This window comes from Python bivittatus, unplaced genomic scaffold (assembly GCF_059951505.1).
Source record: "Python bivittatus isolate LINGU-HERP-01145 unplaced genomic scaffold, Pbiv_v1 ctg000840_np1212, whole genome shotgun sequence".
Classification (NCBI taxonomy): domain Eukaryota; kingdom Metazoa; phylum Chordata; class Lepidosauria; order Squamata; family Pythonidae; genus Python; species Python bivittatus.
The window spans coordinates 35,351,781-35,375,333 of record NW_028277113.1 but is presented as its reverse complement, the minus strand read 5'-3'; the positions used below and the strand labels follow the sequence as shown (position 1 = coordinate 35,375,333).

The 23,553-nt window shown below is 38.0% G+C and overlaps 1 protein-coding gene across 16 annotated transcripts in view; it reads right to left on the bottom strand.

Moving 5' to 3' along the window:
* GREB1L (GREB1 like retinoic acid receptor coactivator) overlaps positions 1-23,553 on the bottom strand; it is a 183,866-nt gene that overhangs the window by 41,527 nt on the left and 118,786 nt on the right. For 11 of the 16 annotated variants that reach the window (XM_025165066.2, XM_025165070.2, XM_025165068.2 and 8 more), the window contains 5 exons: positions 21,331-21,468; positions 21,001-21,120; positions 17,829-17,966; positions 14,591-14,776; positions 4,103-4,429 (listed from right to left, as the gene is read on the bottom strand). In XM_025165066.2, the coding sequence (XP_025020834.1) occupies positions 4,103-4,429; positions 14,591-14,776; positions 17,829-17,966; positions 21,001-21,120; positions 21,331-21,468 (909 nt within the window). The remainder of the gene's footprint in view (positions 1-4,102; positions 4,430-14,590; positions 14,777-17,828; positions 17,967-21,000; positions 21,121-21,330; positions 21,469-23,553) is intronic. The other 5 variants (XM_088130743.1, XM_088130742.1, XM_088130744.1 and 2 more) reach the window with 2 other exon arrangements.

Below are 23,553 nucleotides of genomic sequence, written 5' to 3'. Positions count from 1 at the left end.
ATCTTTACAAGAATATACGTTGAGGTAGGCTGCACATTTAGAGGAGGGGGGGCAGGGGGGATGAGACTATATTATTGGCCCAAGGTCATCCAGTTGGCTCAGTGGTTGAGCAGGACTTGCATCTCCCTGGTCTAAGTCCAACACCTTAACCATACTCTGGTATTTTTCAGTAAACATGAGTTTACTTTTGTTAAACAATTTAACACTCTGTATCTGCAAAACGTTCACAACAGCGATTTAAACATACAAATCTGCTATTTGCTTTCTAACCTGCATTGATAACAATCACAAACACAGAAATGGTACAAAAAAAGATACAACTCTAGCTGCATTTAATGCCATGTGAGAGAGTCTGCATGTTTGTAAAGCAAGTACTGAAAATTGCAGGGGGTAACCGTAGAATATTTTAACACAGACTATTCTGGGAGCAAGTCCTTCCCAATCACACAGATTAGTACAGTATATTTTCACATCAATTCAGCACCAGCTGTTTCTCAAGGTCAGGTTTGCTTGTTATTGCTCATATGGTTAAAAGCAGCTGAGCAAAGGAAGAACGCTGAGATGGGGCAAAGAATTGTGTTTTTAGAGCCACAACCCCGAAGTTTTCCTTATTTTCATGTTTAAAAATGTATAGAATTTAAATCTCTAAAATGGAAATTCCTCTTATATAGCTCTTTGCAGTATGTTTGGTATTGTCAGGAAAGCAGAGGTATTTCCAGAACATCTCAGGATTTTTGTTTATTCAAGAGAACCTGTCAATACTGTCCTCAATAGCCTCATCTACACAACCTTGATTTTATACAGGTTCAAAGACATCTGAGTCTGGCTGCTGCCAGATCTGGAGCACAAGCTGTGCCTCAAGAGAGCTGTTCAGACTAATGACTACTATTTAGTAGACATGTTCTTTTTCTCAGGGGTCATCCTGAACCCAAAGCAAGTTTTCATATAATCCACGATGGCAAGCTAATGAGTAAGCCCTTTCCGAACAGATCAAAGGCCTCTGAGTGGATCAAGATCTAACCCTTTCTAACAGCCTTCTCTGCCTTGTATGTATCCATAATGAAAATCCAGATATTTTCTTTTCCATACATTTTCACTTTTGGGACAGTACTTAAAATCAGTGAAGTAGCTGGGGTTGTGAGAAATAATGTGTTTCTCAGACCATTTGTAGTGGATGATTATTACAATGATGTCACACTTGCCACTCTTTGGTTTAGGTCAGTGTTATCCAAACTGGGGATATGGCTGGGAAACATGGCTGGCTGGGGAATTCTGGGAGTTGAATTAAAGTGGCCATCTTAAAGTGGCCAAGTTTGGACAACACTGGCTTAGGTGGTCCAAGAATTATAAAAAGAACTGAAGTTGGTGATTACATTGCACAGGTCAGAGTGAAATCTAATTTCTTCCATGTCATACATGAGATAATTCTGCCAGAGAGGTAACATCCAGTATATTAGTTTAACATTAACATGAAACCTTGCTCATTTATTTTTTTTTAATTTAGTGTTGACACGGAAAGTCTCTGTTTCTCACCAGAGAAATCTGGCGCACACTGTTGCAGGAGGGAGGCCACTTCAACCACCACTACTGATTACCATTCTGGGTGTAAAATCAGATGAGGGCATTGAAGGGCAGAAGCATATTTTGACACTTAACAGGCAGACATCTTCCTTGCAAATGCAAGAGGGGTTATTCAATGCTACCATTCAATGCAGTAGGTTTCCTTTTCACAGTCACAGTTGTGTTTTCTGTCCAATTCACCCTGTCACACTGGACTGGGGTGGGCAGATGGAGGAAGTACTGACCCAGTGTCTGGAGGCAGTACAGGCTTGGATGGGAAGATACAAAGTAACACAGAATACCTGCAAGACAGAGTTGTTGTTTTTCCACAGACCACTGGGAACTTTGCTCTAGCACTAACTCAGGGTGGGGAGGCACGTGCTCTGAGTGAGTTTATATGGGATCTGGAAGTTTCCCTAGACTCATGGCCACCTGCTTTGTCTGAGGCACCCGTTGTAGCCAATCCTGGAAGATGATGCTCTGGCAACAGTTGCTCATTACCTTATGGATCAACTATTGCAATCTGCTTTACATGGTGTTGCTTTTGAAGACAACTCTGAAGGTGTAATTGATACAAATTGAAAGCTTCCATTGTTTCATAAAACATGCTATAGGTCATACATTGAATTATACCTGGAAGCCTATTGGCAATCAAAGTTCTGTTTTAACTTAAAAATCATATTACTTCATGCCCAGATATCTGAAGGGCTGCTTATTTCAGGCAGAACTGACCCAGCTAGGTTAGAAGAATCCTTCCACACACATATATGAGATCTGGGAGACTAAACACACTGCTTTTTGTGCTCTTCCCCCTTTTATCAAATATCTTGTTTCTGGAGATCCAAATGGCGTGCCACCTTACTACATTTCTAAGATAGTCAAGACTAACTTCTCTAGAAGGCTTTTGATGGTAAAAAGTTGATAGTATCACTCACATGGATATAGGATATCTTGTGTTCCATTGTGAGTATTTTAATGTTGTCTTTTTACTGATTTTTGTGTAGGAGCTGGTAACTTAAAAATATACTAAGTAAACAAGCAAGCAAGCAGATAAGTAAATAAATGAATAATCAATTCTTCAAGTCACAAACACTTTCAAGGAATACAGCTCTTCTCTAGAATTCATTTTGGGAATGACTTTATTGCATATATCCCCAAAATGAATTCTAGACTGTTTTATAGTCAAGAAAAGAAATAGGACTTTTTAAAAATAAGAGGCATATATGTCTATTTCTTGTTGAAGGCATAACCTGCAATCTTAAATATATTGGTGTGATAAGAAACTGTTAAGCTTCATGCATTTAAAAGATACACATACCTACCCCAGATACTACATGCAAATACATACACCTAGATGTTTCAATTGTGTTTGGTTCAGTAATAGGCTCCCACTTCCACACGCACCCTCATTCCACCCCATAAAGATGTACTATAATTGCCAAACCAGCTTTTAAATTAGTCACTGAGGATTGATTTGGCAACTTGAGAAAGAACAGGGTTGAACTGGAAATAGAAAGCAAAAACATGAGGCACTTATGTACAATGTTGGAAGTTGTGGTTAAGATGAAAGCCTAAGAAAGAAGAAGGTCTATGGAGAGAGCTATGTAACTATTTGAAGAAATCCATTTGTTGGAACATACTGGTTGCTCTCTCATTGGCAGTGTGGGATCAAAACGCAGGACACAAATGCAGAATAATAAAGGCTTCACTGCAGTGTTTATTGAGCAGTACGTACTGGAGGGGGACCCCACCAGAAGTTAGTGGGAGGCACTCCCCTACAGGCAAAATGGATGCTCTGATATTTATACAGTTCTACAAAAAGGGGAAGGGAAAAAGAACATATACGTATACACATACATATTCATATGATGATGCAGCCATACCTAAATAAGCAATAGTTCTCAAGTTACTCTCTGCCCCTCTGTTATCTGCTAACTGCTAATAAAACAATAGTGTCACAGAGAAGAAGACACAAATTAGTTCAAGGTGCCAAATGCCAGGAAGAAGGCATCCTCCCTCAGGACAGATGCCCAGGTTGCTATGGGAATGTTTTTGATAAGGAGTTTACAACCGGCCTGGTTCACATCAGCTTCAAGGATGCTTCCACATGCCTTTATGTTTCGATCTTATTAAGGCGATCCCATTCACCTGAGGCCTCTAGAAACTTGTCTTTTTCACCCAAAGATTCATTTTTCTCACAGCAGTAAAAATTGTTTATAAAGCAATCTATATTGAAATTACTTCATGGCAACTTTTCCATGTTTACAATGGAAAAGGATACTTACTACACAAGATCATTGGCATTCCTACTTCTTTGTAGTCTGCCGCAGTTTTAAAATTATTAAAAAGGCAATAAGCAGGATATTTAAAAGTAGATTTCAGTAAGCCACACAGCAGTGTGTCTGCCTGTCTGTCTATCTATCTGTCCTGGATCCAATGATAACACTGCAACTAGATTTAGAGCATGCTGAAACAACCAATATTTGTATTCCATTTCACCAACAAAATCTAGTCCTAAGATACTGTAGAGAAAAATACCTACCTAAAACTACCACGCAGAACTCACTTCCTCTGATCTTCGAGGTGCAGATAGCAACCACGTAATCTGGCACCCTTTGTTGGTGCTTCATTTCACTCAGAGACCGCAGGGTTTCAGAAATGCCTTCCGCCAAGGAATTCTGAGTAACCACCACATGCACCATGTCTTGGGAAACGCTGGCAATTAACTTGGCAAGCCATGGAAGTTGAGCTGGCGACAAGGAGATGCTCTGTGCATTCATTTGAAACGATTGTTCCCTTAGAGTAAATTCCTGCATAGCTTTCAGCATGATCTGTTCAAATTCTTCCCTGAGAGGTATCTTATCAGGACCTGCAATTTTGTTAAATAGAGGATCAAAACACATCATAAACACCTCTTCCATCAACCTAACTCATTCTGTTACCAGGTCAGAGTGCTAACAAAATAGTCCACTCAAGATAGAAAGTTTTCTCACTTAAAAACACGAGCACCTCACTACGAATGGATTTAACCACTATCACAATAACAGAAAATACAAGAAGTAAGAACTGTCTGGCAGAGATTAAGATGCTAGGCACAGAATGGGATTTCAACAGGTGACTTGGTTTGTTTCTGAGAATGGTCCCCTCACTCTTCTCTTGGCCGTGGGCTGCTGCTCCTACTGCAGTGGCATTCTGGAGTCTGGACTATATTGGATTGATCATGACTACCTGCATGATTGCTTGGAGGTGACTGGAACAAAAGATTCTCCTCTTTCTACCATTTCAATAAATTTATAACAGTGTGTTTTTAGGGGGAGAGAGCCAGTCACAAGAGAAATCAGCAGCTTTTCCATTGCCTTAAAGCACAATCCAATGGGCTGCACACAATCTCTTGTGTTAGTACACTAACAGAGACAGAGCTGACGGCAATTCTATATTGTTATCATCATATATAGAACAGAAGTGGAAGAAGAATGTGTACAAATCTGCATGCCTGTGGAAGGTTCACCTATGTAATGTGAAAAAAATTACCTATTTTACAGCCTTCTGAAGCACAGATGTATTGGATAATTATGAGCTACTAGGCCTACAATATTTGAAAGCTGGGGGGTGCTGTATTAGTCTCTAGAGGGAATATTTCAGAAGGAACATGTTTTATGTAGAGGCTGTTGTATTTCTAAGCATGCTACAATATACCTCCTAAGCCAGATTGTGCAGACAGCCTGATTGATTGGGATGTATAATTTTTCCCATAATAAATTTGAAATGACTGGCCAGAAGTTTAGTATATAATTTATTATCAAGATTGATTGAAAATAGGTCTGTTAAAAAAATACCTCTACTGGATCTTCACCTGGTTTAGGAATTATTTAGAATTGCAAGGGGATAATAGAAAATCTCCCCAATGCAGCACAGCTGCTTAGTGACAAGAATATCTCTGAATACTTTATAGAATTCACCTGTTAACCCATCCAGAACCAGAGATTTTCTATTTTTAATACTTTTAGAAACCTCATGAAACTCTGATTTTGCAAACAGAAAATTCAAATACTGACATCCATTAAAAATAATTCTGGAAAATTCAATTTATCCAAGTGCTTATTAATTTTTTCTATTGCTAGGCTAAGAATTGTGTACAATTCTTTTTTAAAAGTGACAAACCTTTTACTAATATTTTTACTATTAGTAATGATATGACTTTTAGTATCTTTTAATGCCTTTATCTCCTTTCCTTGCTTTTTAAAAATTTGCCTATAACCTTAAGTAGTTTTTATCAAATTTGTAATATTTTTGCTTTAAAAATAAAATTTGTTTTGATATTTAGTCAGTTTCTAAAATGTCAAGCTCTTTCTTCTCCTAATTGCTTATACAGATTATTTGATCTTGCTCTATTATCCAAAAATTCTTAATTCCTAAATATAATACATTCATCATCTGTGTAGATTTCTTTTTGAGCCTTCTCATTTTACTGATATATTCACCTCTTTTTACAGCTTTATGGCATTTCATTTTGTAGTTAACAAAATTTGATCCCTATCATTTTCTTCTTAATAAATCCAAATTCTGAGGTAAATGTTTATTCACTTGTGAGTTTTATAGCAATCTAGAATTAAAACATGAAGAATGATTAAATGGGTGTTTTCATTCAAACTACTGTAAATACAAAAATAATTGCAGCATGATCTGAAATGTATACTGCTGAACTTTCTACTCAGGCTAATTGATTAAAAATATTTTAAAGCCCAAATATAATCTATTCTTGAATGAGATCAATGCCTACCTAAATAATATGTAAAGTGTTTTGTTAAAGGATGCAATATCAATAAGTCCGTGCAGTTGCATCAAATTGTGAAATCTCTTAAATCATGATGGAACGTGAAGGTGGTCTTGGAAGATGGGGAAAAGAGATGCTGCCTAGGTAAGGGGAAAAAAGTCCGTGCAGTTGCATCAAATTTTGAAATCTCTTAAATCATGATGGAACGTGAAGGTGGTCTTGGAAGATGGGGAAAAGAGATGCTGCCTAGGTAAGCATCAGATAAGAGAGAAAGAAGTCCTCAACAGGGTAAAGGTCAAAGAAAGAACCTTAGGAAAGACCCACCCTAACTACTTAGGCAGTAAATAGGGAGGGCAGGAGATTTGTGCTTTCAGACTTGCAAGATTCTGTTAATATAGCCTAATGTATAATAAAGTAGAACTAGTTCATCTAGTCTTGTTTCCTGTCTGGTTTACCTGGGAGGGATGACATCAATCTTGCAGGTCTCATACTCTCTTCTAAAGAGAGGAATTTTGAGAATGGCCTCCAATCCTCAAGGAACCCCACTATCCATGGAACATCTGGCAGCCACGTTGTTGCAGCACCAGCAGCAAGTAGATGCACAGATGACCAATTACAGAATGCCATGCTACAACTAACACAGCAACTAGGGCAGAATTTACCTTAGCCCGCAGCAGCACAACTGATGACAGCCCAGACAATGCTCTTGCATTCCCATGGCAGCTTGCTGGTGAAGTTCGGAAGGGACCAGGATCATTCTGGACATTCATTGGTCAGTGTGAAATGTTTATGGCAGATAGACCAGTAGAGTTTATGGCAGATAGATCAGCGACTTCTGTGCTGAGCTTGCTGAAGGAAACAGCAGCTAAGTGGGCAATATCATTTATTGAGGGGAACGATCCAGTGCTGGACAACTATCATGACTTCATGTGTAAGCTCAAAGGACACTTTGGGGATCCCATACAGAGAATCACAGCTAGCTGAGAGATCCGAAAGCTCAAGCAGGGACAGAGAAGACTAAGGCGTATATTTCAGACTTTAAATTACTTGGTAGCAATGCTGACCAGTTCAGGGAAGGGCTGAACAATGAACTAAGGGATGAGCTGGTGAGACAAGGTGCTCCAAATAACCCGGATGAGCTATATCAGCATTGTGTAATTATAGATGCCCGACTGGGAGAACTGAGGCAGGGAAGGAATGGGAGGGAGAAGAGATCCTACAATCTGTCTTCCCCCATACCACCCATCCCGATGCCCTCCTCGGAATCCAGTGCAGGAGAGCCCATGCAATTGGTGTGGCCAAGAGATCCCTGTCATCGGAGAGAAGCAAGGAAGAACGGATTAGGGACTATGCTTTTACTGTGGGACCCCAGGACACGTAGCAAGATCATACCCGATAAAAGCGCCAGCAGCTGTTATAGCAATAAGATGCAAAACTTGTAAATCAACAGAGCACGAATCCAGCAATTGCCCAGTGCACTCTCAAACAGCACCCCAGGGAAACTTCACCGGCCTCTCTCCCAGGAGCTGTGCAGGGGGGCCAACCACCATTTGAGGAGAGCTCTGACAGCCAACAAAAGGCAAGCATATCTGATTACTCCTGTTATTGTTTCTTTAGATTCCAGGCAGAAGGTGGAGCTTTCTGTTCTAGTAGACTCTGGGGCAACTGCTACCTTCATAGATATAGAAATGGTACAGAAGCTGCCAACCCAAGCTCTAGAAAACTATCGAGATAGTCGAGACTATCGGTGGTCAGCCACTAAGGGCAGGAGCAATTCTGCAGCACACAGTTCCTTTGCAATTGACAATCAAAGATCACACAGAGTTCATAACACTCTGTGTAACTGCCTCTTTGCAAGTGCCCATAATCTTGGGTATAGAACGGCTTCAGGTGCAAGACCCAGTGATAAGTTGGGAGCAAGGGACACTCTCATTTCCATCCCCTAAATGGCAACATCGCTTACAAGCAGTGAACGCTACCCCCCCCCCCACTCCATTGCAGGACAAGGGAGGGTCAGCACTGCCAGAAAAATATGCAGCCTATGCAGATGTGTTCAGGGAGGAAGGAGCAGCCATCTTACCTCCACACCAGGCATCTGACTGTACCATCAACTTGAAACCAGGGGCCTAAATCCTAACAAAGAAGCAGTATCCCATGTCTTCATGCGAGTTAGCTATACTCAAGGAGTATCTGGATGTCAACGTCAAATAAGGGTTTATTTGCCCTTCCAGTTCACCAGCATCTGCTTCCACATTCTTTGTACCCAAAAAACTAGAGGGTGAAGCAGCAGCCACTCTGAAGGGAAAGGAAGGAGCCCACAGGCATACTGTTCATGACTACAAAGACCTGAACAAAGTGATAATTAGAGACCATTATCCACTCCCGCTTATCTCCAATCTACTAGACTGGCTACACGAGGCACACGTCTTTACCAAACTAGATTTGAGAAGTGCTTACAACCTAATCAAAATAAAAGAAGGTCATGAGTATTTAACAGTCTTCGATACAAGGTATGGAAAATTTGAATCTATAGTAATGCCATTTGGCCTAATCAACTGGAGGGCTGTTTTTTCTAGATTCAGGAACCAATTATTTGCAGACATTTTAGATAAATACGTAGTTGTTTACTCAGATGATATTTTGGTTTATTCCGAAGATCCCTCCTTGCACGTAACCCATGTCAGAAATGTATTGCAAAAGTTATGGGACAACAAGCTCTTTGTTAAATTAGAAAAATGCACATCTGATTTGGCCCAACTGGACAAAATCAGAATTGCCACAGAAGGCACACAGATGGATCCAGCAAAGATACAGGCTATTTTATCATAGCGTGCATGTACACACACACACACACACACACACACACACACTCGTAATGCAAAAGATGTGCAGCGCTTTCTGGCTTTGCTAACTTCTACAGGAAATTCATCCCTAATTTTGCTGAGCTTATTAAACCACTATGCCAGCTCCTAAGAAAGGGTTGGTGATTTTCCTGGTTAACCCAAGAGCAAGCAATGTTTCAAGAGTTAAAACAGCTTTTTGCTTCTCAATCCCTCCTCCATCACCCTGACTCCTCCTGCCCCTTTGTTGTGCAGACAGACAACTCAGATGTGGCAATAGGAGCTGTTCTACTCCAGGTAGAGAAGGAAATGGGGGCAGATTTGCTACCATGTGCCTTTTACTCGAGGGCGCTTCTATGATAGAAAGGAACTATGATATTTTCAATAAAGAGTTGTCTTACTCATTGTTGTCCTACTGCCAGTAACTCTTTATTTTCAACAAATGTTTGAAATGTTTATTGAATGTTTTTCAATAAAGAGTTACTGGCAGTAAGACAACAATGGAGACACCTGCTAGAATCAGCAGGATACCCAATACAAGTATACACAGATCACAAAAATTTAGAGATTCTGTAAAACACCCAATCTCTCACCCCCAGACAAATCAGGCAGGCACAATTTTTCTCCCACTTCGATTTTTACGTCTCATATGACCCAGGTTCCCAGAACAAACTTCTAGATGCCCTCTCACACAAACTGGAGTATGAGGTTCCACAGTGACCCCCCCCCTCAGTAGCAACACTGCAACCGTGTAGCATTTGAATCACGCCATAAATCAGACAAGCAAAAGAGGCTAGGAGCAGGAAGACAAGCTGTTGATCTCTTTGATCAGATTAGGAGAGCAACATTAGGGATGCAGGATGCATACGCCACGGCCCGGAGGGATGACCTCCAGGGATCCCAGATTTTAGAGAAACTATCCTACATTATTCACCTGTTGATCTTTTACACTTCTGCTGTTTCTACCTTGCCTACCATTCTTACACAGGAAACTCATCAACAGTGAAATCTATTTTTTCCAAGCCAATACATTTGTGTTCTGAGAAATCTTCAAAAATGACAATTTTTTGTGGCTTTCCCCACCCTCTCTCAGTTCCCCTCTCCATTCACCCCCTTTCCACACACTAACTACTTCCCAACTCATTCAGATCACATATGAACAGAAGTTCATCCTCTAATTTGAAAACCTGGCTCTGCCCCCCAAGAATTCCCTTAGGATGGTTGGGTGGACCCCTTTAAACTGTGTAGGATGTGGAAGAACAGTTTATTGTTGCCTTAGACAGGTGTTGTTTTATATATGATTGTTGTTTTTATGTGATGTAATGTTGTTCTTTTAACAATGTGGGGCTGCCAGAGTTGTTTTGGATTTGGGTGACAGTAAAATTAAATTAAATTAAAAATAGTCTAGTTAAGGGAGGGCTATGTTGCGTTCTAGTTTCCCCCTTCCCAGATCCTCTTATCCTTATATTAATTGATATATAATTCTTTGTTCTCCATATTTCATCTTATTCCCTAACTAATATGAAACAATATTAAACATCTTATAACAATCAACTTTCTTAAGTCCCAAATGCCAAAAGATCCTTTTATCACATCATCTTCTTATAATGATATATCAATTCTTTAAACATTAAAGAATGTTGTCTATGTGCTCTTCATAATTTATTCCATAGGTTAACTCTCTATTCCTCTCTTGAAGCATAGAAATAGTCTTTCTTCTCTATGGACGAAATAAAATTAACTTGAAGCAAAACTCTTATACCATATTTTGCTTTTTGATCATTCTTCCATCAAAGGCTGAAGACTTTTCTTCTTTATAACAAGTTGGACTAATATATTGAAAACATAATATATTATATCTGTCCCAATTTATGTCTTCCAGCCCACAAAGCTTTTGCTAAATTCTGTTTCTCACGCAAGCATTTACAAATCTTAGTATTACACCCCCTCCACATCTTCATCAGAAAGCTTTGTGTCTGGTAGCTTCTCATCAAGCTTCCAATACAATATCCAGTTTTTCTACATTTTCTCTAATTCCTCTAAGTCTCAAATTATTTATTCTATTCTGATCCTGTATAACAGCAAATCCAGTCTAATGTCTGTACTATTATTTTGAACTTTTCAAATATCAAGTTCATTTTCTGTAGCAGCATCATATGTTTTGCCAGCAATCTGGACCACCTCTGCAACTTGAGCAGACAATTCTTTTAGTTGTTCATTAACTTGTTCAAACATAACTGTCAAATCCTATCAGACTGTATAAGCTAACTTATCCCATTCCACCTTTAATTCTTAGTTGAATTCTTTAATTAGATTTCCCAATGAGTCAGTTTCAAAGCTTGTCCTGAATGGTGCTCAGTTTTCATGAGCTCTGTAAAAACATCCTCCTCCACCACCATTTATTTTCATTCCTAGAGTGGGGTGCCACTTCAGCCACTTCAGGATCATCCATGTAATCCTTAATTCCTCTGTCTTTTTTGGAATTACCTTTCTTAAACATCTTTTTATTACTAATAATGCCAGTTAGCTAGATATTTTTTAAAAAATGAACAACAAAATTATTGGAAAAGGTGGTGAAGAGACCAATGTGCCATCTTCTCTGGTGGCTAGCTACACCTGCCTCCTCCTTCATCCTTGGTCCTAACATTCAAAGAAACCTGAGCACAAGCTTAAAATTTATCCCACTGATATGAGCAGGTACTTAGTGTTGCCCAATTGTTTGGACCGTGTTCCATTATTACGAAAACATGTTCTTTGTAAGGGCATTAAAAAGAGTGCTGTTCTTATTTGAACAAAATATTATTTTGATCAGACTGTCCAGGAGTTAACTTTTCCCCACTTTGTCCCACCCAACCAGTTGCAGCAGGAGATAATAGTTCACACAGGAAATAGCTGACAGGCTGCCAAGGAATTTTTTTCCATCATCAAACTGGCACATAGAATAGGCACTGAATATTGATTGGCAGAGAGGAATAGAGGGTGCCTAGAACAGGACCCAGGATAACTTCTGCTCTCAGATTTTGAAGACATCTAAGTCCTACTCATTGTTCTCTGTGTCACAAGAATATAAGCAGCACTGTGCTGGATCAGATCAATACCCTAGCATGCCCTAACTCCTGGCTTCCAATGGGATATTGGAATCATCTCACATTCCTCAGAAAAGGACTGATATTCACCTGATACAACTGGTAATACAAAACTCATATGACAACTAAACTATGGCAGTTGGACTTTAAACTTCATAAAAATTGGTATGTTATTAATATGGATGTTTCTTGGCTATTCTATTAATGACTTTCTCTATATGATTCTTTAAATCATATGCACTGCCAGCATTCTGGAGCCCTATTCAACCATCTTCTTTGTTCACACAATGAGCAAGCACCCCCAGTATAACACTGTCCCTTGTTTGCAACTTCCATGAATTTATATAGGCAAACTTCTGACATGGAAGGACTTCTGTGCCCATGGAGGCTCTCTTCATGATTCAGAGCCCTGATGAAATAGGATTCTATATTATTTGGGACTCAAACTAGCAATGCATTTATCTTAAAATAAATAACACAAAGACAGCTACCGCAAGCCTTGGCTACCACTGAAAGAGAAAGTACATATTATAAAATCACACATGTAACAAAATTCAAAGATTGTGGTTTTGAGCAGGTAACTACTGTAGTGGTAAATATGCAATCTGGGTTTCACAGGAAGCAAAATAGGTAGCGTAAATTTTATAGAAAATGAAGCGACATACATGTGTGTACATAAACACACAGACATGTACATGCTTCTTACATTGCTTTTATTACCTCCCCCCCCAAAAATACTTCATCCATTCCTTTTATTTTTATTTCCCAAATTTGTTGCATGACACTGAAAACATTCTCCTCAGTTGTTTCCTGTGATGTCTAGCCTATATTTGAGAAGACATTCATTTACATTGGTACAGAAGGGGACAGGGGGGCTGGCCATTGTCAAATACCAGGCATATAAAGTCCTGCTACTGGAATTTCCTATATTTTTCCCTAGAAAAGCAGCCAGAGGATGTGCAACATTTGGTCAGATATTAATTTAGCTTTCGATTTGTGAATGTTTGTGCTATAATGTACAAATAGATAGATGCACATGACACAATACTATATACAGCTCAAGGTAATTTTTTTTTCCTGTTCCTGCCTTTGTCATTAACACACAGCTGTTAGATTTCAACACTTTTTATACCAAGTGAGCTTTTCAGTTAGGGTTAGAACCAAGCCTTATATAAAGCTATATATTTTCCAATCAATCCCAATGTTCAACAATGCCTCTGATTTAAACCTGTTCCCAAATATAGGGCTCCCCAAGCAAAATTCCTGAGGTACTCAGTAAAATACAGAGAAAACAGATGAAGAATGCTTGAATCTGCTGAAAACTGAACGGTGATTGCCTTGTGCAATTTTACAAGAAAGAAGATAGGAAGGTATACAAAGCTTAAAGTGGTATTTGCTGTAAAATAATGAAAGTTGTGGAGAGCTGTGTCTGTTTTTTTAAAAATTACACACTCTTAAGTATTCAGATCAAAATTACTTTAAACACCACATTTCTCTTCAAAGCAAGAACTTCATAAACTATTACTGCATTTCCCTAGGAGAAAAACTCTTGTAAAATATTTGTGAAAATTCTTAGTTGGCTAAAAATACACCCAGAATGTTTCTGAGTAAACTGAGTTTAAAAAGAAGGTAACGTGTGTGCATGCAGTCATGAGCATTGCCGTCTGCTGCAGGTTTCACAATACAGTTCAAGGGCATTTCAAATATCTACCATCAACCATTAATGCTTTTACAAATACAGATTAGCCATAATGGGGAGGGAATCTCTAATCACTAAGGAACATTAGTGCCATTCCAATGATGAGTCAGAGTAATCTGTAACTAGTAAGCAATCCATATTGGGTTCTTACCATAATGAAGTTGCAAAATTTGAGAAAAGGTAGCAACTTGTACTGAAACACATTTGTTTAACTGAGTCCTTTCTATTTTCTTAATGAGAATTGTATATCAATATACCTTGTGAGAGGCTGCTCTAACACTACTTGCTTACATTTACATGGTAGAATCTGGCCATTAACAGTTCACGCAGAGAAATCTTTCAGAATGAAAGCAGATGGTTGTAATTTAAAGTTGCTCCAAAGCAAATCAGAGATTTGAATTTCAGGATAAAACTGAAAGAATGAAAAAGGTGATACACTCCCAGAAGGAGGGCAGAATTACAAATATCTTCTGAACGCAGAATTTTGTGATATTTAGTCACAAGAAGATGTAGTAATCTCTTATTACAAAAAATAAAAAAATAAAAACTTTATTATATGCAGATGACAATGATTTGTAGGAAATAGTATTTACACACCTAAAAAAAATCAATATACTTTTTAATGTCTTACCTAGACGGACAAGATACTGTATTGTTAAAATAATCATGTTCTCCACACTTAGTAGCTGATTCCCAGTTAAACCAAAAAGATCCAAATCTTTATTTTCCAGCTGAGGAATCTTGTAGGAATTCACTAGCAAGGGACTTACTACAATGTCTCCAACATTCCCATAGAAATAAGGTAAAGTGCCATAACCTTTAAAAAACAAAAAGACAAGCTCTAATCAAATTATTGAAGAAGTGCTTTTCAATTTTTTAAATCTTGTAAAATAAAAATTATTGTTAAGCAAGGAATCAAAATATATTTTCCCACAAAAGCATGAAATTTTTTTTTAAGCTCAGATGTAAAGACCATTACAGGCAGTCCTTGCTTAACAATGGTAACTGGGACCAGCAACACCATAGCTAAGTGATGCGGTTGTAAAGTGCGACATCATGTGATCATGCTGACTTATGTTGGCAATTGTGGCAGTTCCAGTTGCCATTGTTAAATGAATCCAGGCGGTCATTCAGTGTGATGTCACGTGATTGCCATTTGCGACCTCCTGCCAGCTTCCCCACTGACTTTGCTTGGCGGAAGCTGGCAGGGAAGGTCACAAATGGTGATCATGTGGCTGCAGGACACTGCGATTGCCGTAATTCTGAGCTGGTTGCCAAGTGCCCAAATCGTGATCACCTGACCATGGCGACTCTGTGACTGCCGCAACTACGAGGACTGGTCATAAGTCTCCTTGTTCAGTGCCATATAACTTTGAACTGTTTCTTAATAAGTGGGAGTTAAGCAAAGACTACCTGTATAAACCTAGGTGACAAAGACATCTATGCATTTTAATGTCTAACAAAAATGAAGGACAGTGTAGAAATGGTTACAACATATATATATCTTTTTCTACTAACAGTAGTACTAAAATCCCTCCTAAATCTCAATTTTAGCTTATTACTATTAACCCAAATCTAAAGGTTATATGGGGAATTGTTTAAATGCAATGCTTACCTGTATCTGTATGTAATATGTAGCTTTTTAAAGTAATGGACAACACAAGATTTTCATACTGCCTATAGGTTTTTTCTGGCATAGTTACAGATTATACACACATACAGACACATGTATATAAATAAAAAAAAGTGGTACTTTTTTCTAGGTACAGTGAGCCTTTACATATCAGTAACTTGACATGGGCCAATGTCTAAAATTTAGAAATTGAAATAACACTCTATACTTTGTTCTTTTATATCCAAATATTAAATTCTAGCCTTAAAATGTATTATTCAAATAATAAATTTGTTCATTATCTATCTACCTAGAGTTTATTTTGTAAGATGAACAATAATTGCTAGCTCAGTGACAGAGCCCTTTTTTTTTCATGAGTTCTACATCCATATACTAGAAAGCTGTTGTCAATCAGGGCTGTCAATAATTCCTGTAGATCAGTGTTACTCAACCTCAGCGACTTTAAGATGTGTGGACTTCAACTCCCAGAATTCCCCAGCCAGAACATCCACACATCTAAAGTTGCTGAGGTTGAGAAACACTGCTGTAGATAAGGCAGCTACTTCTGTTCTTACAAGACTTAGTTGTTTCCTAGATTTCCTATGCAGAGCTTAATGCTTCTACTCCTTTACTGCATAAATTTGGGCTAAGGAGTACCTTTAATTTTTTCTCTTTTTCAGTATTATGTTCAATGATAACATTACTCAGCTGAATGGCAGAATGAAGTAGCAAGCTGCTGGCAAGCCTCAAGCTGCATTTATATTAATAGTCTTCTTTTGCTGTACCCCCTCTAGTCCCAATTTCCTATGTCTGCAAGGCTATAGAAGTGACTTGCAAGTAAATGCTCCTGTTTGCTAGGGAAGAGTCTAGCCTACCATCTGTTGTGACAAAATGAAACCCTCTTGGCAAAGAAACAAGCTTTCTTATTCCTAATGAAAAGATAGCTCAGAATCATTCTGCCATTCTGCCCACCCATCCTCTCCCTGCAGAAATGCAGCTGAGTTGTCAGCCAAGTTCTACTTCACAACAGACAACTGGAACAGCTCCTGACATTTCATAGCTTTAAAAGGGAAACACCCAGCGTCATTTCATCAGGCGTGTGAAATTGATTTGAATGAGATTACCATTTCTTAGGGGGAGAAAACTGGAAGCAGAGCCCAAATCACAAGCATCACTTAAAAAGTAGTGCAGAATATGTGCAATATAAGTACAGATAGTACTTAACACTTTAAGATTTTACACAAAACACCGCAGGTTTATCATCTTACATGGGAGCTCTTGAATAATTTGGACAGTACAATCCACAACTGCATCTAAAATATTAAGGAGGAAAAATGCCCACACAAGTAAGCTTATGAAGATATTGAAGTATTTTTACAGTTGTTCCTACTTCCTGTGCAAGGGTTGTAACAGAGCGTGGGATATTTTATTGACATAACCCCCTGATAAATAACAAGGGAATACTGTAAATCCAGTTCTTCTAAATAAGCGCTGAAATGCATATTTCTACATACTTTCAGTAACTATCTGCTATAATCATTCAGTTGAAATATTTTATACATATACAATTTTTTTAAGGAGCACAATTCTTCAGTTTAACTGCTTACTGTTTAACATTTCTCATGTGAAGATATTGCAGGATCAGGCATGAAAAATAAGATAATTTATTTTGGACTATATAGATTTTGGAGATTCTGGTCAGCCCAAAATTGCTTTGAAATGCTTAAGTTCTCTAAGATTCTGCAAATTGCAAGGACACAATTATTTCAGGGGCTGTGAGAAAAGCTATTTCCCTTAGTTCTTAATGGAAAGGTCTCTATGATTTATGTGCACACTCTTTCACGTTAAGCTTGAACAAGAGCATTCTAATTATCACCTGCAGTTGTCTAAGGCAGTGCTTCTCAACCTTGGCCACTTGAAGATGTGTGGACTTCAACTCCCAGAATTCCCCAGCCAGCATGGGGGGCTGGGGAATTCCGGGAGTTGAAGTCCACCCATCTTCAAGTGGTCAAGGTTGAGAAACACCTATCTAAGGTATCTTCAGTTACAAAGTTTTCATCCCTTTGGGAGCTTAAAGAGATTTTTTTTCTCCAAGAAACTGTAGTTTAAATTTTCTACCAAGATCATTTTTTAAGCATGCAAAGAATGGATGCAATATTTAGGTTTCAAAATTTTAATCCAAAAATAAACAACAATAACAAAAGAAACCAGGAAAGTAACAGCTGCAGATTATGCTGTTCATTACTTGAGAGCTTACCTATTAGAATCACTGGTCTGATTCCTGAATTAATCAGCAGATTTTCAGGAACTATTACAGTCTCCCCTGCAGGGATGGGCTGAGGCTGTAAAATTCCAGTTAACATCGACTGTGGAACTGGGACTGATAAAAGAGGCTCTATAAAAATACAGAAAGGGGACAAATCTATTACAAAAAGGCTCATACTGTGATTTGGCCCTATGAACAATTTAACAGGAAAGAAAACCATGCTCGTTCTACCAATCATTAAACACAATAAAATTCAGACTACATCTGCATTTCCTTTTGAGATTATAGTGAATTCCTTTAAACCATAAAGTTGCCCTATCTTTCCCTAGCTTGCCCTTCCAAAAGAAGTTACCTTAAAAAATCTAACACAGTTTGTAGCCGATGGAGGGGAAGTAGAGAGAAAAGGTTGAATGCACACTTTCCTCCAAAACCAAGTATTACTACAGAGCTGTTCACAAAAACTCCATTGTAATGTTACCTGTACAAAGAATGGGATTTAATACTAACTTATAAACTATCATATGCAAATTAATTGTGAAACATGGGCTTGTTCTCAAAGCTGAATTGAATATTGATTTATCTTATCCTAGTCACAATCTATTAAATCAAAACTTTAGACATAAAGGAGCCATAGAGCGTTTTACAGATAAAGATACAGCTGAAAGCACTAGGTATAAATCTTATCTCAGTTGCTATTGCAAAGCTTAATTAATGATTTGCAATAACTAAGCACAGAGAAAAATAGAGTGCATCTTTTTTTTAAGCTACAGAGGTCTTTTTTGCGTTAATACACAGTTTGTAATCCACCAGGAGAAATATCTGCAATTTGTTTTTTTATCTCTAGTTTAGGATACTGTTATCCATTAACATTTTATTTCAAAGTAATCCCATTTCAGCTGGCAAACACTTTGATGGGTGATCCAGGTCAGAGTGAGGTGGGGGAAGTGCTCCCTGCTCCCCTGGGGTTTCCTGGTGGTTCTTATACCACTGACCATGATATCCTTCTAGGCCATCTGGCAAAGTCAGGCCTTGTTGGCACTGTTCTACTGTGGTCCTCCCTGTCAGGATGCACCCGTAAAATGGTGCTGGGGAACTATGTTCAACAACTAGGTTACTGTTCTATGTTGTCCCACAGAACAGTATCTTGTCCTCCGTGTGGTTTAATATCTGGGGAAGGTCATTTTGAGCTTTTGAATGGGGTACCACCAGTACGCTGATGACACCCAGCTCTATTGCTCCTTACCATCTTCTTCTAAGGAAGCAATCAGTACCCTTGAATGTTGCCTAAACCTGAGAATAGGCTGGATAAAGGAAAACAAGATGAAATTAAATCCAGACACGATGGAGGTACTGCTGATGAGGAAAAAGTTGGACTCATGAATTGTTGTAAAAGTGTATTTGGATGATCCTGCACTTCCCCCATAAAGAAAAGGTTCACAGTTTGGGGATGTTCTTTGAGCCCCCAGCTGTGACTAGATTTGCAAGTGATGGCTGTGATGCGGAGCACGTTTGCACTACTATGGCTAGTTATCAAATGCAACCCTTTCGAAGCTGGTTGCACTTAGTGATAGTTATCCACATGTTGATTACATCCTGTCTTGACAACTTCAACAAACTTTATATGGGGTTGCCCTTGAAAAGTGTCCATAAATTACAGGTGATAAAACATGCAGGGATTAGGGTGCCAGCTAGTGTAAGGTATGGTGTGTGGTTATATTGAACAATCTACCCTGGCTACCAATTATCTACCGATTCAACCTAGTGGACTTGGCTTTGTGTGCTCTAAATAGGTTTGGGCCAGGTGGTGTGAAAGACAACTCATCTGCTACAAAGCTGCTGAGTAACTCAGACCAGCAGGAAAAGCTATTTTGAAGATTCTCCCTCTGCCAGAAGCTTGTCTATTTGGTAAACAGGAGAGGGCCTTCTCCAGCATGGCCCCACTCTCCCAATGCTCAGAAAAATGGCAGAACTCATTTGTTTTACCAAGCTGCTGTTAGCTGAATTTGGTGTTAATTGGGCATATTTTACATTTGTCTTGATTTAATTGTACTGTGTTTATGCTTAAGTTCTATAATTTGTATTTTTAGCTGCTGTTTAAGCATTTGTAGGTTCAACTGCCACAGTGAGTGGCAGAGAGAAAACAGGGTATATATCTAGTAAATAAATAATAATAAAAGCACTAACTTAAACAAAGAGAGTATCTGTTGGAAAGAGAGAGAGAGAGAGAGAGAGAGAGAAAATGAAGGAAGAGGAAAAGGAGGAGATGGAGATATTCTATTGGATTTCTGAGTAAATGGCCTTACTTCTGTGTAAATATATCTACCAGATTTTTCCAATAATATCCTTATAAGGTAGAACAGACTAAGAAACCAATGCCATACAGGTAAGGACTACTTTTATGGGAACAGCTATTGTAACAGAATCTTGTGAATCTGAATATACTTCCTACTCCCTCACTTTATCTTTGTGTGAACTAGGAAGGGGCCTTCCTGAGATGTTTACTCCAAGTAGTTTCTTGGAATGGGTCCAAGCCCCATTTGTCTGATCGTTGCATTGGTAGCAGCTCTTCCTCCTGTCCTTCAAGGCCATTCCCTATTCCCTCTACATATCTTTCTTCCAGATGTGCTAAACTATAACTCATTGTACTGACTGAGAAAGAAGGCAAATGACGTCCAACACATTTGGAGTGCACAAGATTGAGTAATGCTGATGTACTGAAGAAAACTTTGTGTGAAAGAGACTGCTGATGTGACAGTTATAGATAGCATTAAAAAGCATTTATCAGTTTAAATTATGACATGAAAGAGTAAAGGTTTCTGTCATGACATACAGATCAATGTTAGAATGAAGTTAGTTTATCTCATTCAATATGCATGTATTGATAATACACTGAGATGAAATTAAATACAACTTGTACTGACTAAGATTGGGAGACTTAGATTCATACCATAAGTTGGTCATGATGTTATTGGGAGACTCTGGTACAGCCTAATCTTGGAGGGGGAAGTTCTTGCTCTCTACCCTGAGCTACTATAGGAAAGTTGGTTATAAATGCACCAAATTAATTAATTAAGGTGGATATAAATTTAACAAATAATTAATAAACTACCAATGAAGCCACACCAAGTCAATGGCTGAACACACACATATATCAGAATCTTGCCTGCTCTTGGAAGAGGCCGGATGGCAGGAACAGGCACAATTACACCAGGAGGAGGGACCGGGGATCCAGGAGACCATCCTCGGTGTCGTTTCTTGGGAGGGCCAGAACTGGACAGGGTAGCTAAGCAGAAGTAAATTAACATACACACACACAAGCAGACATAAATAACAAAAAGCATAAACATTTGCCTCCTCTATGCTTTAGTATCCACCCCATGTAATAAAATATTCTTATTTATTGGCAACTCTGATTTTCAGAATGCTTTATATCTGCTGAAGTCATGAGATTATATTAAAGTAGGCAATAACAAAGTCAAGAGGTTAGTTTTACCTTGCTCTGCAGCTACACAACTTGGGCCGGGAGACATTGAGTGAGGCACAGGTCGTGAAACTGTAGAGCTCATGACATTTGTCCTTCCTGCAATGTTGTTTCCACTGGTAACATCAGTGGCTCGGAGAGAAAGGGGAGCTGAATGCAAAAAACCCACAAATACTTTTAGAATATTGTTGTAAAATGAACAATTGCATTGTGAACTAGAGGAGCACTGTCAGAAGACAACAAAGCAGGTGATTCAACAGGGGAAGTCAAAAAAGGCAAGATGGCAGCTATGATGGCACCCAACTTTTTTGACCACACCTTGGACATCCCTACAATAAAGGCTATGTACAATACATAGCCATATTTGAGATTTGGATAGCATGCTAGAGGCTTCTCTCTCCAAAGCTGACAGTTATAATTACCCCCAAGGCATTCATTTTCCACTCCTGTCATATTAAAAATAACAATTGGACAGCTTATTTTGGAGCTATTCTGGTGGCTACAATCTGTAAAATTTGAAAAATAAAAACAAAATTGGAAAACTGGTATATGTGCAGAACGCCTTGTCCGCTTTGTTAAGAACCTGAAGGTAGGTACATTATTTGGCTATAATTCATAAAAAGTAAAACAAAGATGTCAGCTTGAATCCTAGTCACATGGAAGCTAACTGTAATAAAAGGGAATACATTTTAAATTGTGGGATTGTAAAATTACTATACATGTCCTTATTTTGGAAGACTATTTTGGTTATTCAGTCTCTGGTGATATTTTAAAATTTTAATTAATATTTAATTTTAATTAATATTTAATTAATATTTAATTTTAAAAAATTAAATATTTTTTTCAATATGGCCACTCCTTTTAACAATGTGTTCTGGAATTGTCTTGCCAAATTTTAATTTCCAACACATTCTTTTGTATCTCAAAATCTATGTTATGCTAATTAATCAGCCACTAAGTTTGAAAGGTAAAACAAACTAAAATTAAGTTACTGACAGCACAAATAAAAAGGCATTTAATCATCTTAGTTCCCCTAATTGGCCTCAATTAGATCCTTTGGGAATTAATACTATTTCTAAACTTGAAACTTTGTTTCAAACTTGATTTGATCAAATATCCTGAATTAGTGCCCCATAATACAATACAATCCACATCTACTTTCAAAAGACAGTCCCGGATAGTTCAATGGAATTAATTTCCTTTTTTAAATATAATTTTATTAAGAATCTTAATTACAATAGGAAAAATGAATACAAACTAAACTTAGAGAAAGAGAAGAGAATGGAAAGAACTAATAAAAAGTACAGGAAAAAGGAAAAAGAAGAAAAAGAGAAGAATGTAATAAAGAAAAAGAAATATATAAAGAAGTGACTTCCAACCTTCATCACAAGTATAAACAAATTTACTGACTCTTCACCCCCTCTAAGGTTACAAACAGTTATCTCTTCATCCCATATCCCATCCCTTATCTATAAGCAAATCATAAAACATCAACTTCCATAAAGTGTTGCCAGAACATTGCAAAAAAACCCCCTTATTTTAACCTTGATCAAATCAACCAACTTTATATTCCTTCCTTTTACTTCTTACAGTCTTAATCTTTAATTCAATCAAATATTATTGTATGATTTTATTTCTTTTCAATTCTTCTTAATCCCATCGCAGATTTCTTCAAGGCTTTGACAAGCCTCTTTTGTAGATCCAATAAGAAAATATTTTCCAGATCATTCTCTTGGTTTATCATTTGTATTTCCCTTTTAATTTTTAAAGCTTCAGCCAGTTTCTTGGTATATCCAGTAAAGCATCCTTTTCCAAATCTTGTCATGTGTTGTTCCAGAAAGACATTCTGTACTTTCTCTGTCTTGTCAGATAAAATTTGTTCCACATCTGTCATTACTTCATTAACACTTTTAGACATAGTCTAGCCATACATCATTACTGACAGTGTTGATATTGTAGTTACTAATTTCACAATCCATTCTTCAAAGGTCTCCTTTAATATTTCCGATGTTACAATGTTTTGTGTCATTTTGTAAGTCCCAGCATTAACTGACATCAAGAACAGGCTTGCATTTTTTTTTCTCCTGATTAAAATATTTAGTCCCTTTAGTGTCCAGTTTCTAAAATCATCACTTACCTTTTGTTATAACTTGCAATAGTCAGGATAGCCAAATTAAGTCTGTTTCCCATGAGAAGTTGTTTATTTTTTATAGTTAATTCCAAAATCTTATAGTA